Source organism: Oryza sativa, chromosome 4 (assembly GCF_034140825.1).
Source record: "Oryza sativa Japonica Group chromosome 4, ASM3414082v1".
NCBI lineage: Eukaryota > Viridiplantae > Streptophyta > Magnoliopsida > Poales > Poaceae > Oryza > Oryza sativa.
The window spans coordinates 33,821,925-33,839,378 of NC_089038.1; the positions used below are offsets into that span (position 1 = coordinate 33,821,925).

At 41.2% G+C, this 17,454-nt stretch overlaps 3 protein-coding genes across 4 annotated transcripts; 2 read left to right on the plus strand and 1 right to left on the minus strand.

Moving 5' to 3' along the window:
• Positions 1-261: 261 nt before the first annotated feature.
• On the plus strand, positions 262-4,031 carry LOC4337240 (protein TIFY 3-like). 2 transcript variants are annotated; one of them, NM_001402446.1, is made up of 5 exons: positions 262-580; positions 2,636-2,738; positions 2,830-3,055; positions 3,169-3,226; positions 3,535-4,031. In NM_001402446.1, the coding sequence occupies exons 1-5, from the start codon at positions 408-410 to the stop codon at positions 3,626-3,628; spliced, it is 654 nt and encodes a 217-aa protein (NP_001389375.1). In that variant the 5' UTR covers positions 262-407; the 3' UTR covers positions 3,629-4,031. The 2 variants fall into 2 exon arrangements, with proteins under 2 accessions (NP_001389375.1, NP_001389373.1); NM_001402444.1 differs by having other exon boundaries at positions 3,538-4,031.
• Positions 4,032-4,886: 855 nt separating this feature from the next.
• LOC4337241 (protein FATTY ACID EXPORT 7) lies at positions 4,887-6,834 on the minus strand. The gene is made up of 3 exons (XM_015780205.3): positions 6,458-6,834; positions 5,391-5,525; positions 4,887-5,271 (listed from the first exon to the last, which is right to left on the minus strand). Exons 1-3 carry the CDS (start codon positions 6,801-6,803, stop codon positions 5,129-5,131), a joined length of 624 nt encoding a protein of 207 aa, XP_015635691.2. The 5' UTR covers positions 6,804-6,834; the 3' UTR covers positions 4,887-5,128.
• A 1,594-nt stretch (positions 6,835-8,428) lies between these two features.
• LOC4337242 (vacuolar cation/proton exchanger 3-like) lies at positions 8,429-13,068 on the plus strand. The gene is made up of 12 exons (NM_001402448.1): positions 8,429-8,805; positions 9,128-9,349; positions 9,614-9,681; positions 9,752-9,780; positions 9,872-10,068; positions 10,146-10,358; positions 10,520-10,654; positions 11,021-11,137; positions 11,231-11,284; positions 11,473-11,589; positions 12,098-12,191; positions 12,474-13,068. The coding sequence occupies exons 2-12, from the start codon at positions 9,131-9,133 to the stop codon at positions 12,482-12,484; spliced, it is 1,254 nt and encodes a 417-aa protein (NP_001389377.1). The 5' UTR covers positions 8,429-8,805; positions 9,128-9,130; the 3' UTR covers positions 12,485-13,068.
• The last annotated feature ends 4,386 nt before the right edge of the window (positions 13,069-17,454 follow it).

Genomic DNA, 17,454 nt, shown 5'->3' on the forward strand with positions numbered 1-17,454 from the left:
AAAAAAAAAATTTTAACTCTAAACACGGCCTTTGATCAAATCGATAAATTTTTGTACGAGGACTAATCGTGGTAATTGATTACTAGTAGCAGTAGACTACCGTGGCAGGTCGAATAATGGGGGGTACAGTTGGCGAGATTATGAAATTGGATAAAGCCAAATTTAAATACGTAAAGAGATGATGATGGGGCTCAATTTGCGGTCGAGATTTACAAATATTTAAATCCGTCACAATATTCACATGCGCCGTTTGCTGTACACATACGACTACCACTAGTACCCTTTCTTCCCCAAACCCCCTCCCGATTTCTCGTTTTTGCTCTCCAATTTCTCGCGAGAAGCCGAAGAGGAAGAGAGCGAGAGAGAGAGAGAGAGAGAGAGAGAGAGGAGAGGAGGAGTTGGTTGAGATGGATCTGTTGGAGAAGAAGAACATTAAGAAGGGGGGAGAAGTGGAGGAGGAGGTGGCGCGCAAGGGAGAGGAGAGGAAGGAGGAAGAGGTGGTGGTGGAGGAGAAGAGCCATCAGCAGCAGCAGCAGCAAGGGGAGGAGGAGCTCGTCGGCCTCTCGCTCGCCGGCGGCAGGTAGTTTTCCGGCTCCGCCTTCTCCTCTCGCAAGTCGAGTCCTATTCAGCTTTGGGTTGATCGATTGGGTCGCGGGAGAGAGAGTATTTGGTTGGTTGTTCGGGAAATGCATCTCGCGCGGGATTCTAGCCGCTTTTCAGTTCATAGTATCGCCCCTTCTCCGAGAACTCGCCGCCGGGGAGCCGCTTCCTGCTGGGAGCCGAGCGGCGCCGCAGCCGCCTCCGAAGTGGTTTACCGGAGGGGATGGATTTTCTCCGGTACTGGACTCCTGGTGTTTGAATTTTTGGGTGGAACCGGAGACTCTTTTTTTGGTCGGGTGAAATTCCTTGGACCGACCAAAAAAATCTCGAATCCACTCGGAGTTTCCTCCGTTCCAGATGGAGCTCTTGCGTTGAAAATTTTCCTAAAAATAGAGTCAAAATGTTTCGACTTCGAGTTAAGAGTCCACCCTACACCGAGTTGCAACTTTCCCTTTTTTACGAGTTGGTGTAATCATGGAAGAGCCCTTAGCTTTGCTGCAGTGGATCAAATTGGTGGGGGTTCTTGCCTAGGTCATGTGAAGATTCTTCTGATTAGTGGTAGTCTCATGCTTCTCCTCGGCCTGCAATCCAAATCCCCTTTATTCCTTTCCCGCTCTCTTGCGCTTGGCGTCAGCTGTTCTTAACCTTGAACAAATTAGGGTGTCATTCTAGTTGCACGTGTTCTTATCCAGATGTTGGGAGTGCGGTGAACTGCTGATATTCTACTAAACCGATATCAATTATATGGATGTTCAATTTGGTTCACGTCACTAGGTAAATGATTTCCCACCTTAGACCAAACTTAACGGATAGGAAAGAACTTTTGGCAAGTGGCAGATCCAGGTAGTTTTTTTCCTTCCCTTTTTCTGTAATTGGCAGTTACTTGTTCTCCAAATACTTGGAACTGCTGTGAAAAGTTTCCAATTGAGCCTTGGAATCAGGAGCAATGGGGAACTCTTCTAAGTTACTTGCATTTCTTCTTTAAAGACTCAGAAATAATAAGCAAGAAACACACATAGATCTGGTGAAACTTGAGTTAGCGTGCAGTTTTTAACACCTCCATGTACCAAGGGGATTCAATGGTAAAGGCCTCATCCCCTTGTCTTATCTTTACTTCAAGACTAAATCTGTAGCTGGGGACCAAGTACCATAGTTTCGCAACTCTTATATAATCCACTAGGCTGCTGTGAAAACAATAGATGCAGTGTTTGTTTTGAAGTAAGTAAGGTGAAAGTAAAAATACCTGGTAATGGCTAATATGAATCGTGGCTATTATTAAATGTTTCAGCATTTTCTGAATAGGTAAACCACATATATGTAACTATGTAAGATGTTTTTAAATCTAGATGTTCTATTGAGCCTGTAACCTGGTCTTTTAGACTAGATTATGCTGAGACTTTGAAGAAAAAAATTTCAGTACATTCCGTCCATCTTGGACAACCTTTGGACAGATTATTAACTCTGAATCAGTCCCATCATGCTGCACATGTTGGATATTTCAGAGTGGACCATAAAGTTGCAGGCCTAGTTTGCTATTTTTAGATTTTAGATCTTGTGAGTTTTAATCTTGATCATGCTATTAGACTCAGAATGTGTGTACCAAAAACATTGATAATGGTATCTATCCTGACTTGGGTATAACTTGTGTTACTGGCAGCTGTGGGAGGGCTATGTTGGCGTAGCGTACTGACCAAGAGATAATCCTCTCATCAAGTAGAATATAGAGAGTAGAATAATTATTTATGAAGGAGATGGGCCTTTATCTGGCTGCAGACAAGGTGCATAGTAAAGCTCATTAAACCTCTAAAAAAGGCTGGAAATACGGCCTACGGTGTAATTGCACATTATACATCAGTTAGCTAGGTTGGCCTCCAATTTTATATGGCACTTTACCCTTGGATGCCCATCTTATGTATTGCCATGTACTCATGTATGCAATTAGTCAAGAACGGCCCACTTATGCCAATATCTGTGTAACTATGCAATCTGTTATTACCTTCTTGCACATTTACTAATTTCGCTTTGTCATAATCAGGCCCAAAGTATTTCCAATGTCGAGCCCTCCACCTAATCCTTCGCAACTTACAATTTTCTATGGTGGATCAGTATGTGTTTATGACTCAGTGCCGCCAGAGAAGGTCATATTCACCCCACTTATCTTCGTTATATCCTCCGACTAACTGTTGAAAGTTTATGCTAATTCGTTATCTGCAACATTGTCATCAACAGGCTCAAGCAATCATGCTTATTGCCGCAGCAGCTGCTGCAGCGGCGTCTGCCACCAAAAGCAATGCTGCCATTGCTGTTAAGCCCCCTGTGATGCCTGCAGCCAATGCTACCCAAGCAGCAGTCTCTCCTGTGCTCACAAGATCGCTCTCATTGCAGAGCACTTCTGTAGCAACTGGACAACCTCAAGTTGCCGCTGACCCTAGCTCAATTTGCAAGCTCCAGGCTGGTAAGACTACAAGATCTTTTTGTGAATCTAAAATGGGGCTGTTTTAATCCCTCGTCATATGATGTACTAAGTGATTGAAGATGCTACAAATTTATTCTTTATTTGCTGTGCAGATCTCCCCATTGCCAGGAGGCACTCCCTTCAGCGCTTCCTAGAGAAACGCCGTGACAGGTTGGCATGAATGAATGTAGAAATAGCATTCTATATTTGTCTGATGCATTTCCTTAGGTTTAGTGGTCCATTAGAACATGCTAAAAGAATGTGGATAGCTGGAAACTGACTTGTAGGGGATAAAACATTTGCTTTAGCTTGACTTGGATACGAACCAAGTATATGTGCAAGGACTGTTTTCAGTTTCATTACCATAGCCCATGTTTTCATGATACATAACAAAGTAGCCAGTAGTTATAGAAACACAGCTTTCTGCAAATTTGAGAAATCCTTAGCTTCAACTGATTAAGCCAAATGACCATGTTAAGCAGGTTGGTGAGCAAAGCTCCATATCCCACAAAATCCTCCGAGGGCATGGAAGCATCAGGGATGGAAGTAACTGCTGAGGGCAAGGCCCAGTAACTGTCAACTTCGAATGGTGGAGGCTGACGTTTGGAGGGGGAAGGAAGGAAAGGCGTCGCGTTCATTGTTTAGATGGTGTCGCACCCTAGAACCTTACTAATAATCGAACCTATGCCCTTATTATCGTTGTACTGTTCCTTATGTGCTAGTCTATTCTGTCATGAATTTGTTTACTCGAACAGCAAACTGCTATGATAGTAGTATATCATTGTACATCATGCATATCATTGCCTGACAATGTTATCGTGTTCGTCTAGTAATGATATCATCCAGGTTAATTGTTACTAGTAAATTTCAGTTTCAGCAGCTATGATAGTAGTATATCATTGTACATCATGCATATCATTGCCTGACAATGTTATTGTGTTCGTCTAGTAATGATATCATCCAGGTTAATTGTTAAGGTGGTGTTTACATCCAGGGACTTAACTTTAGTCCCTGTCTTTAGACACTAATTTAGAGTTTTAAATATAGACTACTTACAAAACTAATTACATAAATAAAAGCTAATTCACGAGACAAATTTTTTAAGCCTAATTAATCTATAATTAGAGAATGTTTACTGTAGCATCACATAGGCTAATCATGGATTAATTAGGCTCATTAGATTCGTCTCGCAAATTAGTCCAAGATTATGGATGAGTTTTATTAATAGTCTACGTTTAATATTTATAATTAATTTTCAAACATCCGATGTGATAGGGACTTAAAAGTTTTAGTCCCATCTAAACAGGGCCTAATTTCAGTTTCGGCACTGGGGTTTTACAGTGCCAGATGCATGAAAGTTGAGGATGGTTTTCTTGTATCTGGCATTCCGGCTGTTCCTCCATTTTACAAACAGCATTTGTTCCAGATCTTACGAAGCTTACAATTTTGCAGTGATGGATTCCTATACTAGCATTTTTTTCGCTGCCTCTGCTCGACTGCCGCTCCGGTACCATGCTGACAGTGTCAACCGGCGAATTAGCCCAACGCGGCAGTCTGACCGGCCGCCGGAGACGACTTGCCACCTGTTGCTGCCGGCCGCATTGAGTATTATAGTAGTACTGCACAACATAAGGTGTGTTTAGTTCACACCAAAATTAGAAATTTGGTTAAAATTGGAACGATGTGACGAAAAAGTTAGAAATTTATGTGTGTAAGAAAGTTTTGATGTAGTGGAAAAGTTGGAAGTTTGAAAAAAAAGTTTGGAACTAAACACGGCCATATTTCCCATATACAACCATGCCACTGTACATGCTGCCAAGGAGTACCGATGTTCAATCAAAATTCAAGACAGATTCACCAAACCTTTTATTTTTTCCATCTAGCATCTCACATGCTTAACCATAGGCCATATTGTACCAGAAAAGGAGTGAACTACGCCCACAACACAGGTACATGATCAAGAAGGAGAATGTCACACAGTTGCTGCAGATTCTAAAACACAAAAACGGAAGGGAAACATGAGGCTTAGGTAGGGAGTTGCATATAGTGATTGCCACGGCTACTGTCAGTTTGTCATGCATGAGTGCTGCGCAAGATCCCATGGATGTAACCACCGACCATGACCAAGGAGACGAGGGAAACGACACCAGCTGGGAATATCTTCCCGGACTTCTTGAAGCGAGATCCCATGACCGACAAGAGGGCAGCAGATATACCTAGAATGCAAAGCGAGACAACATCAGGGAAAGACTCCATGTTGAAGTAATTCCATGCCAAGGATAATAAGGACCACAAGGTCCACAACATAGGTGGCTCAGAAAATGATTTTGCATACCTAAACCAATAGATGATGCAAAGACAGGTCTCACTGGGAGTTGAGTGTGGACGAAGTACAGGACCAGGGCTGATATGCCTCCTGCGGCTAAGGATTTCTGGCTTCCACTCTTCATGTACCCCATCGCTCCACCGGCTACAGAATTTGGAATCACAATAGTCAATTTCTAACAAAAATGAAGCTCTCTTTTGATGGCAACAACCAATGCTTCAATATAATCTATCCTCAGATGCACCTTGAAGGCTAGAACAGGCTGTCAGGCTCTGATGTAGAACCTCACACAGGATGGTAACACCACACAGTCATTCACTCCAGTAGATCATAACGCTATTATTGAACCGATGATGCAGCTAAAATTATAACAGGACTATCATCTGCTAGTTTCACAGACATAATCACAATGGAGAAAAAATAATTCAAAATTTTAGGATGATCACTCTTGTGTTAATTTTCTTCTTTTTTTTTTTAGGATGTTCATTTTTAGGTGGTTGTTTAGCTGTACTCCATTTCATTCTTCCTAAGAGAAAATTTGTGCACATTGTGCTTGCCTGTAGGCCAAAATTTGTGCACATCCTGTGACCAGTGATATACAGAGTGCTAATGCACCATTTGTGTTTGTGTCTACAAAAAGCACATGCTGGTAGTTGTATCATCATTGTTCTGATACAAGCTGGACTTGAGAAACCAAAACTCAAAAAGCAGGCTGCTGAATCTGAATGTTGCATAGGTGTTCTGGTTTTCTACAGTTGGAAATTATCAAGTACCCAGTCAAGTCCAACAATTATTGATCTCATCAAATTAGTAATAATTCGACCTGACTAATAAGGATTTAATTTTATTCACGAGAATAACCTGACAAGTATGTGTGTTCTAACTTATTGGGAACTAGTTGGTGAACCAGAAGTTGAAATGCACACAATTACCCCAATGGCTAATCACTTTGATAAAGAAATGCAGTAGCTCTCATTCTCCAAAATCAAACTACTCGAATCCAAGGCGTTTGCACACTACAGTAGATCAGTAGGAGTACTAAAAATGAACTGGTCGTGGCATTACTGCATTTTTACCTCCGACGAGAGCGGCGTAGGCGAGGGTGATCTTCTGCGACATGGAGAGCCCCTGCCCCATCTTCTCCTCCTCCCCTTCCCCCTCCTCGTCGCCCCCACCACCCCGCGGCTTCTCGCTGTCCCCGCCGCCGCCGCTCCCAGAGCCGTCGCCTGCGCCTCCGCCTCCCGATCCGCCGAGCTCGGGCTCCCTGGCCGCGACGGCGACGAGGAGGCGCGCGGAGGGGCGGAGCGAGAGGGCGGCCGGGGCGCGGGGGCGCAGCAGGAGGAGCGAGCACTGGGAGATCGGGGAGGATGGCGGCGCGAGGGCGAGTGGCGCGAGTGGTAAGGTCGTCGTCGCGATGGCCATGGATGAGCTCGAGTTCCAACTTCGAGTGCTCGAGATGGAGGTGATGTGATGGGGATTTTTTACGGGGAGGTTGGTGGTGTGAGACTGTGGGTGGGCCCCCGGTTTTCTTTTTCTTTTCTTTTCTTTTCTTTTCTTTTCTTTTATTTCCTTTTCTTTCTTTTCTTTTTCTTTTTGGAATTCCTTTTTTTTTCCTTTTCTGTTGCTGGATTTTTGGGTTGGGTTGCATCTAGAAGGACGATTCGTTTCTTGTGGAGCGCGTGGGACGCATGACTGCATGTGCACCCCCTGCATCATACGCATGTTGCCCAATAAAGAATTTCACCACATTTCTGAATTATGATTTTAAAATTAAGTTTAATTTTTTTTCCCTGGTTACACGGAGCACACATACGCACACACCGTCGTACACGTATACCAGTGAAGAATATAAAAACCTTCAAGAGTTTAGGTAAACACGTACCACGCTTGCAAACCTGCGTACTCCTTCCGTTTCATATTGTAAGACTTTCTAACATTATTCATATTTATATAAATGTTAATTAATTAAAACACACACACATATATATATATATATATGTCTAGATTCATTAACATATATATAAATATGGACAATGCTAGAAAGTCTTATAATATGAAACGGAGGTAGTAATATATTTTGACTTACATATTTATAGAATAATTTAGGGAATTCTTTTGATCTAACAAACTATAGAGCATCGTGAGCACGCCTTTTAAGCTTCTAAACAATACGATTGTGGTGTAACTTGCATTATCAATATTTTTTAAACACTTTTCTAAACCAACCTTTTCAAACTTTATAATACTAGTTGATTAATTCATTTATTTGTATCTTAAATAATTACCATAAGAGCTATATTCTACCGTGCTACTAGTTGTACAGCCGCAGCTGTCAGACAACCATTGCTACCGAACATCCCTATAAGCTAAGGCCGTGTTTAGTTCGGAGTATTAAATATAGAAAAAAAAATAATTATATAGATTATGTGTAAATTACGAGACAAATCTTTTAAGTCTAATTGCGCCATGATTTAATAATGTGGTGCTGCAGTAAATATTTGCTAATGACGAATTAATTAGACTTAAAAAATTTGTCTCGCAGTTTACATGCAGAATATGTAATTTGTTTTATTATTAGACTACGTTTAATACTTTAAATATGTGTCCGTATATTCGATGTGACACGCACAAACTTTAAATAGGGCCTAAGTTTCATTTACAATACTATCCCCTTGGACCAAACCTTTGTAATATTCATTATAACAAACCTTTGGTAATGTTCATTATTGGATTATGATGCTTCACACGGCTAAACAAAAAAGCTTTCAACTTTATACATACCTAGTCCAAGATTGTGACTCTGACCAGTAACACCGGCACACTTGCAATCTTTACAAACCGGAGAAAACGACTTGCAATCTTTACAAACCGGAGAAAACGACCGTGTTTCTCACCCAACCTCAATATCAAAATCTCTCTTTTTTTAGTTTACTTCCAGTATATACAAAAAGCTTCAAAATTTATAGCAACCCAAAACTGACGAACTCGATCGCTTCACTTTCCACCAAGACTTCACCTGACCTTGCCTTGCCGGCCAGCGTGGACTCAGAAAACAGTAGCCAAGTCTCGGCAAAGAGGAGGAAATTGCCCAACCAAAACACCCACAAAGAAGAAGAGGAGGAGTCGCCAAGACGTCGTAGGCAACACCTCCCTTCCCCCCTACCCTTGAACCGAGGCCGAGTCGTGGTCGCCGCGAGTGGAAGGCAACAACTCTCCAAGGCAGGCACAGGCAGCAGCAGCAGGAGGAGAGGAGGCAGGCGCGGGCGGCGTGAGCAGCAGCGGCAGCGCCGCATTACAGCCTTGGGAGTAGGAGGAGGAGGAGGCAGCGGATGATGATCCCTAGGGAAGGGGCGGTGCCGGAGCCCGCGGCGGCGTCCTGATCCCCGACCGACGATCGCGGCTGCTGCTGTTGCTATTTTTTCAGGTTGGTTTTGGTGCTATTCGATTCGGTTTGGTTATTCACGAGTTCTTGGATTTGGGGTAGTTTGGATTTAGGATTAGTGGGTGTAGTGCTTGCTTTGGTTAGGTGCGGCGTGGATCTGGGAGGTCGATTTAGTATGCTCTAGTTTGGTATATGTGAATTATTCAGCGCGATTTGAGAATATTGAAGCTGATTTATGAACTTGAGCATATCATAGAGAAAGGAAGGGAGCGAATTTGTGGAGAAAGTTGCTTCTTTTTCACACTTAGAATAGTTTTATATACTTTTAATCAACTGATTAGACTTCCTGTGGTGGTGGTTATAGAGGATGGAGAATCCTCAGATTGAGATGGGGGCCTTCAAGGCGAACGGTCCGCAATTGCAGAATGGTGGGCTACGTTCCAGCATGGTTCAGTCCTGGAACCTGCAGAGATTCGTTGAGAGCGCGCTGCGGAGCATCAGGATTGTCATATTCACTTCTAAGCTCAATCTGCTCTTGCCGTTTGGGCCTGCGTCGATCATTCTACACTATACTACCAGCAGACATGTAAGTCCTGTTCACAGCAACTGAACTCTATTCGACCGCATTTTGTTTATATTTATCATTGTTCGTAGGCTAGAAACCAGAGTACCCTATCGAGATGAACTAATAATTGGGCTCACTGCTCTTTAGTAACATTACTAGTTTTGTATTTTTTGTTAATGTTTCATCAATTGAAGACTATCTGATTTAGTCAATAGGTTTTTCTTATGATGATCTCTTATTGCTACTCAGTACTTGTAACTGATTTCTACTTTACCAAAATTGCAGGGATTGGTCTTCCTATTCAGCATGCTAGGAATAACACCTTTAGCTGAGCGCTTGGGTTATGCAACTGAGTGAGTTAGTGAACTCTAGACCTATTTTTTTCTGACCTTATTTCGTTTAACCTAAACTACTGTTCTACAGGCAGCTCGCAATATACACTGGTCCAACAGGTATGCATTTTTATTTTTATGATTTATAACCTATTACAAAATGGAGAACCAGTGAACAATAACAGACATTTTCTTTTAATACCGATTGCAGTTGGGGGGCTTCTAAATGCTACGTTCGGAAATGCAACTGAAATGATCATAGCAATATATGCTTTGAAAAATGGAATGATCCGAGTAGTTCAACAATCATTGCTTGGTTCCATATTATCAAATATGTTGTTGGTTATGGGCTGTGCTTTCTTTGCTGGCGGTATTGTTCATCGGAACAAGGACCAAGTCTTCAGCAAGGTAATTTTGATGCAACATGTTGTGCGTCCTTTCCACTCAAAAGTTCCTGATATGAAATCAATTTTTATTTACTACAGGCAACTGCAGTTGTTAACTCAGGTTTACTGTTGATGGCTGTCATGGGACTAATGTTTCCTGCTGTCCTTCACTTCACGCATTCAGAAGTGAGGCAAGGAGCATCAGAGGTTTCTCTTTCAAGGTTCAGCAGTTGTATTATGCTTGTGGCATATGCAAGCTATCTCTATTTCCAACTAAGTGGACGGAATAATGCTTATAGTCCAATTGGCAGTGTAAGTGTATACCTCAATTTAATTCTTCATTGATGGTGACAAATATGATATGCTTGCACTTTGAATTGGAACAACAAGCAATGAACTAATCTCCTTGATAACAGTCAGTTACATTCCCTAAAAATAAAAATGTAATATCCATGTTCCATCGCCTGTCATAGGAAGAAATGCCCAATGAGGATGCAGCAGAGGAAGATGAAGAATCAGAGATTGGCATGTGGGAGTCCATAGCATGGCTCGCGATGTTGACATTATGGGTGTCTATTCTTTCTGAATACCTGGTTAATGCCATTGAGGTATTCCTTCTCTTCTAATTTAGAATGACAGCACAAAAAAAAAGTAGCTGTTCTTAATATGTGCAACTGACAAATGATTTTTTTTGGCCTGTTAAACTTGACAATTAACTCTATTTTGTTTATATTGGGTTACTCATATCAGGGAAAATGTCCACCTTAAATTTGGAAATGATTATTTGATATATGATAAGAGATGTTTACCTCTTTCTGATGAAAGTCCATGAATATTGCATCTCTAATACTGTATTTTAGGACAGATTTAACTGCTCTGGCCATGTTATACATTGTTTGTCTTACAGGTCACCTGAGTACCTCTGCATGGGTATACTATTGATCACTGCTTTGCTCTTTGCTATTTGCTATCAGGGGGCATCTGATTCACTGAACCTACCCGTGGCTTTTATCAGTGTTATTTTGCTTCCTATTGTGGGAAACGCTGCTGAACATGCTAGTGCAATAATGTTTGCCATGAAAGATAAACTTGTAAGCATTTAGATGTGCTCAGTTTTGATGTTTCTTTCTGATTCTTCTGTTGTCTCCTAACTGTCTGTGTACATGATTGTTTCTCTGCTGCAGGACATAACACTGGGTGTTGCAATTGGGTCATCAACGCAGATATCAATGTTTGTGGTAATGCATGGTCAAACTTGTTATCTCACTATGATCTGAGTATGCATTTCCGCACTTGTTCATCAAATACCATGCTGGCATGAACGTTCTACAGAATACTGTGTTCATTCCAGATCTTGCATTTGTTCATTTATCATATCCTATTTTCATCTTTGTTATTTTTTACATATGTTATTCTCCATATACAGATTCCATTTTGTGTTGTCATTGGTTGGATGATGGGGCAAAAGATGGACTTGAATTTCCAACTATTCGAAACAGCAACGCTCTTCATAACAGTACTAGTCGTGGCATTTATGCTACAGGTAGGTTATTGTGTGAAATATTAAGAATTATTTTGATAAGGGATGCCTGCTTAATGAAGAGTTTGTCAAGCTGTGTTTGTTTTTGTATGCCTTGGCACATATAACCCCTCCAGAGTAAACATGTTCTAGCGGAGTAGCGGTACTAAACGATTGTTTTAACATTATTAAGTATACAGTCAAGTCTTTCTCAAGCATAATGGTCGGTGGTTGCTATTGGTTAGTGTTGTAATGTTCATATTATCCAATGAACAAATGCTTACTCTTTAAAGGAACTAGAACTGACCTACTTTATGTAATACTTTTTACCTTCAGTAGTGGCTTTAATTATCTTGTCCCACCTCGCTTGTAATATTAGCCCAGTAAACCTTCAATAGTAATATGCTGATCAGGCTTTCTTGTTATTTCATTTTCACACTATCTGCTATAGCTCTCTTATGAATTACCTGGCATAGGTTCTGATATCTCAACCATCACCAGTTGATCACACGCTCTTTCTATGTTTCCACAGGATGGTGTTGCGAACTACTTGAAAGGACTTATGCTGATCTTGTGTTATCTAATAGTTGCCGCCAGTTTCTTCGTTCACGTTGATCCACAATCCAGTAAGTAGAGTTACAGACTACTTTTTCTTCATTTCAATGTCACAATCAAACTTCATTAATTTCATGAAAAGAGAAGAACTCCGACATTGACAGCTTACTCCATGCATGTTTTGTGGTGGTCATATGTAAGAAATTGTTCTTGCCATGGTTTGATAGTACTAGTAGTAGCATTTGGCATGTAGTTGAAATCAACCAATGGCTATATTAGATGGTTGATCTCTGGAAGGCATATGAGCAGATATACGCTGTGATCTTAAGTGTTGACTCCCAATTTTTTTGCAGGCGATGATTGATGCCACGGACACTGTAATTATTGTACCAAATACCCTTGAAGCCTTTACTAATCTTAATTCTGGTGAGTTGCTCCTCCGTAGCAGAGCTCAGCCTGCTGGCAGGAGCTGGCAGAATGTTGACACGGCCGGGAAAATCACGTGGTGTCGGTTAGTTTGTCCATGATCTGCAGCAGCAATTATTGCACGTTGCAATAGTCAAAAGATCTGAAGGGCATCTAGGAGGAGGGGTGGTTGTAATGTATACAGATTACAGAAACAAGGAAATGCAATGCAATGTCGCCCATGTAAAAAGTCTCCTTGCATAGTTGCATTCAATTAATTCAGTTAATGTGGCCCTGGCCCGTTCTCTCCTGTTCTGCTTTGGTTGCTGTCATTTTTGGGGCTTAATTGCCGTGTTGTGCACTTGTGCTGCTATCCTGTGCCAATGGGAAATCTATTGAACTAGCAAATGCAGAAGATACCTTAGATCTAAATAACCGACCTGGGCAGTTGCCAATGCGCAGGCTCATATCATCTGCTTGTTGGCTTGTCAGCCATAACTGAATTCTGAAACATTATTTTAGATTAAAGCTGTAAGCCTGTAACTGAATTATGAAACTTAGTTGCTCTAGGATTTTTCTTTTATCGTAGCCTATTTTCTAGCCTTTTAACTTTTAAAGCACTAATAACATATAGACAAAAATTTTAGTCATATTTTTTTCCTGGTTGCTTTTTTTTCTCGCAAGTTTTTTAGGAAAAAAACTTTCAAAAGTAACTATAGTATAGTATAGTTGTATAATTATACTATACTCATAATGTAAAACTCTTTTTAGCATTGCTCACATAATATATGTCTATATTCATTAACATCTATATGAATGTGGATAATGCTAAAAAGACTTACATTATGAAATGGAGGAAGTAGTTACATTGTAACTACAGTGTAACCGCACTGTACATATACTCCCTCCATTTTTTAATAGATGACGCCGTTGACTTTTTCTCACATGTTTGACCATTCGTCTTATTCAAAAAATTTACGTAATTATAATTTATTTTGTTATGAGTTCTTTTATCACTCATAGTACTTTAAGTGTGATTTATATCTTATACATTTGCATAAAATTTTTGAATAAGACGAATAGTCAAACATGTGAGAAAAAGTCAACAGCATCATCTATTAAAAAACGGAGGTAGTATTATTTTAATACTTATATATAACTTATACTTCATTTGTTTCATATTATAAGACTTTCTAGCATTGCACACATTCACAGGGATGTTAATATATCTAGACATAAATATTATATCTAAATTCATTAATATCTATATAAATGTAGACAAAGGTAAAAAGTCTTATAATATAAAACGGAGATAGTATTATAGTTATAATTAGCTATAGTGGAATTATATTACAATTATACTGTAGTTAGAGTTGAAAGTTCTTCCTTAAAAAACTTGTAGTGGTTTTTCGGATAGTCCCTTTTTTTCTCCCTTTTTACAACTGAGGCGAACAGCCGTGGCAACAAGCGCAGCAGTGCGACCATCGCGTGCATGGAATTCAGAAAAGAAACCACGCTTGCATCGAAGCTCTCGATGACATTGCGAGGCAACCACGCAAGACGCAACCGATCCCGAGCACCGCATGCACGCGCGCGACACACCGACGCAAACGCAATGCACCGCGCGCCCAGCCACGCGCGACGGCGCCGGTCGGGCGGGCGTGCGTGCGTGCGCGCGCGCGTCCGCCTCGTCGCACGTACACGCATCGGCGATTGGGCGGCGGACGGGCGGATGAACCGAATTGAAGAAGCCAGCGTACGCACATTTTGCCAGTTGGCTACTGCCTACTACTGCACTGCTGCATGCAGGCCAGAACATTCGTCTTGTTCGACTTAAATTTGATCGGGCTAGTACTTGCCGGATAGTGGGTAACTAGTGTACGCGTACTTCTAGTAGTACTAGCACTTGAATTCGCTGCCTAAAAATGTCCAGCAGCGCAATAGCTGCAACAGCTAGCCCACGCACGTACGCAATGCGCGCATGGACCGGTTCGATGCATGGATTAGTTTTTTTAACCATGACCCAAGTAAACAGTGTTGAGTACTGCTGGTATCATGTGTAGTGCGGGAACAGGGTGACTTAGGGACAGAGCTAGAAATAACTTTAGCTAGCTTTGGTAGCTCACCATCCATGTGCGTGCTGCATAGTAGAGCACATCGATCAGCCTAGGAAAGCATGCGGCCGGCGTGCATCAGTGCATGTACGTTTGGATCGGATGTATGCAATGCCTGCCGAGCTGCGTACGTAAAATGGACACTTTCGTGTTGGTTAATTGTATAAAAGAAAGAGCATATGCAGTACATTTTTGCGCATAGTCGCAATAGATGCATGAGATTACCATGCATATGCGATGGACAAGAAAATTAAGGCATGCAATTCATTCTTCCGTTTCTTGCCTGTTTTAATTGTCCCTTTCAATTCCATTTATTGATCGATGTTGAGGCTCTGAAACTCTTGACAGTACTAGAGGATGCCCCGCGCGTTTGCCACGGGATTTGGTTTACATCAATTTGTTAAATAGAAGGTACAATCTCAAGAAGAAACTAATAGCTTTCTTGGAGAAATTCTTTTTAGCAGTCATATTCAAAATTTATAGATAAATTAGGTAGCACATGTCAACTGAAGGGGCGTTCAGCCACAAAGCTCTTTTATACGGATTGACGGGCTAGATACATGTAGATGTGTGTGGAGATGGGCCAATGTGTTTATGTGAGCTACATTTGACACTGAGGAGGCGAAGAGACTCACCCGGTGACTAATGGGTTGGGCTCTATGCTACATTCCATCCAACGTCTGAGAAACGATCTATTGCATTCATCCAACGGTTCATAATTTGATGATGACGTGAAAGCATGAGGTTTGAGCTTTTAGTCTTAACTTTATATAGAAAGAAGGGATGTACCCACTTTCTCGAGACGATCGATCGAGAGCATGTCCAAGCTATATATATGCGTTCAGTCCTCATTGTTATCGGACATGCACACCATGCATCACACATCTATATGTCGTACAAGTACTCGCGTTACGTGCGTTATTTTATTGTGCTACGTACCGTCGGACGACGTTGTTTAGTTTTTGGTGCCAAACTGCCAACTATGTAGAGCATATAGTACGAGCTATAGCAGAGAGAGATCGTTCATAGATGCACGCGGGCACGTACACATACATGACCTGTCAATTGCCGTCGTAACAAATAGCACAAAGATACATGCACAAACAGGTCGTAATAAATATAGATCAGAGAATTGAATTGTACTACGTACGTAGAGTATACACATAGATCTAGCTATATATGTTCATGTGCATCGTTGTAAGGCTTGTTTAGTTCGTGAAAAGAAATTTTTAGATGGCACATCGGACGTTTGACCGGATATCGGAAGAGGTTTTTGGACACGAATAAAAAACCTAATTTCATAATTTGCCTGGAACCGCGAGACAAATCTTTTGAGTCTAGATAATCCGTCATTAGTACATGTGGGTTACTGTAGCACTTATGGCTAATCATGAACTAATTAGGCTCAAAAGATTCGTCTTGCGATTTCCATACAAACTGTGTAATTAGTTTTTGTTTTTATCTATATTTAATGCTCCATGTATGTGTCCAAAGATTCGATGTGACGTTTTTGGGAAAAAAATTTGGGATCTAAACGGGGCATGAGGGCCTGTTTAGTTGGTGAAATAAAAATATTTGGGTGTCACATCGGACGTTTGACCGAATATCGGAAGGGTTTTCGGACACGAATAAAAAAACTAATTTTATAACTCGCCTGGAAACCGCGAGACGAATCTGTTGAGCCTAATTAAGCCGTCATTAGCACATGTGGGTTAATGTAACACTTATGGCTAATTATGAACTAATTATACTCAAAAGATTCATCTCGCGATTTACATGTAAACTGTGCAATTAGTTTCTCTTTTTATCTATATTTAATACTCCATACATATGTCCAAAGATTCGATGTGATGTTTTTGCGAAAGTTTTTGGCGGACTAAACAGGGCCTAAGGGCAGTCCCAACCCATAGTGTCCATAAGCAGTGTCTATGGTGCCATGTCAATAAGACATCACAATAGAAACTACACTCTACAACCCATGGTTTCTTAAAGTGGGACATTAATAAATACGTCACCTCTCTTCTCTACCAATCATATTTATTCTTCATCTATTATGAAGACATTATTCTCTCCCAATGCAAAACTTGATAGTGTCTAGTGCATAGGTTCTTGTGTTGAAGCTGTGTCTTGCATGAGATCCAGTTTCTTCCTTTCTTCACTCTCTTTCTTAATTAATATAGTGCCACATAAGTTAAAAGTCCTACGTGACAATGTATTTAATGCCATAAATATCATTCTAGGTGGAGGGTTGGGATTGCACTAAGAGCACCCGCAATGGTAAAGTAAGGTGCTCTCTATAAAACATGTACATCTCAGCAATATACTAGATTAATAGTAAACCACCTCAATAGTATGTCTACATGGGTATCTATAGCTCTCTCATCTATTGCCTCGTTTTTCTCTATAGACTATCTCCAAGTTAGTAGATAGCTTTACTCTCTTTCTCTTCATTTAATCTTTTTCAAATAGAAAAATATGCTGACATGGATATCTTCTAGAGAATCTATATATAACCATTGCGGGCGGCTAGGTAGATCGATCGAAACAGGGGGTTCCGTACAGCCGAAGCTAGCATTAATTCGTCGATCCTTGTGGTCCTGTAGCTTATAGCGCGCGCGCACACGTTGTCTTGCGACGTGCTGTGCATGCATGCTGCTATCGATGGCCGGCCGGCCGGCAGCCACACGGCCATGGACGTAGGACGTTAACTTACGCGCTGTAGGTGTACACTGTATCACACCCAGATCGATCGATCTGCACGCACACGACCGTACGTGCGCGCGATCACGAATTTAATCCACACGGACATTATTTA

Coding starts and splice junctions, on each gene's coding strand:
- LOC4337241 (XM_015780205.3), bottom strand. CDS start 6,803: ATGGCCATCGCGACGACGACCTTACCACTCGCGCCACTCGCCCTCGCG. Junction 5,526..6,457: donor CTACGCCGCTCTCGTCGGAG/GTAAAAATGCAG, acceptor CAAATTCTGTAG/CCGGTGGAGCGATGGGGTAC. Junction 5,272..5,390: donor TGCATCATCTATTGGTTTAG/GTATGCAAAATC, acceptor TTTGCATTCTAG/GTATATCTGCTGCCCTCTTG.
- LOC4337242 (NM_001402448.1), top strand. CDS start 9,131: ATGGAGAATCCTCAGATTGAGATGGGGGCCTTCAAGGCGAACGGTCCG. Junction 9,350..9,613: donor ACTATACTACCAGCAGACAT/GTAAGTCCTGTT, acceptor CCAAAATTGCAG/GGATTGGTCTTCCTATTCAG. Junction 11,138..11,230: donor TTGCCATGAAAGATAAACTT/GTAAGCATTTAG, acceptor TCTCTGCTGCAG/GACATAACACTGGGTGTTGC.
- LOC4337240 (NM_001402446.1), top strand. CDS start 408: ATGGATCTGTTGGAGAAGAAGAACATTAAGAAGGGGGGAGAAGTGGAG. Junction 581..2,635: donor CTCTCGCTCGCCGGCGGCAG/GTAGTTTTCCGG, acceptor TGTCATAATCAG/GCCCAAAGTATTTCCAATGT. Junction 3,227..3,534: donor CTAGAGAAACGCCGTGACAG/GTTGGCATGAAT, acceptor GACCATGTTAAG/CAGGTTGGTGAGCAAAGCTC.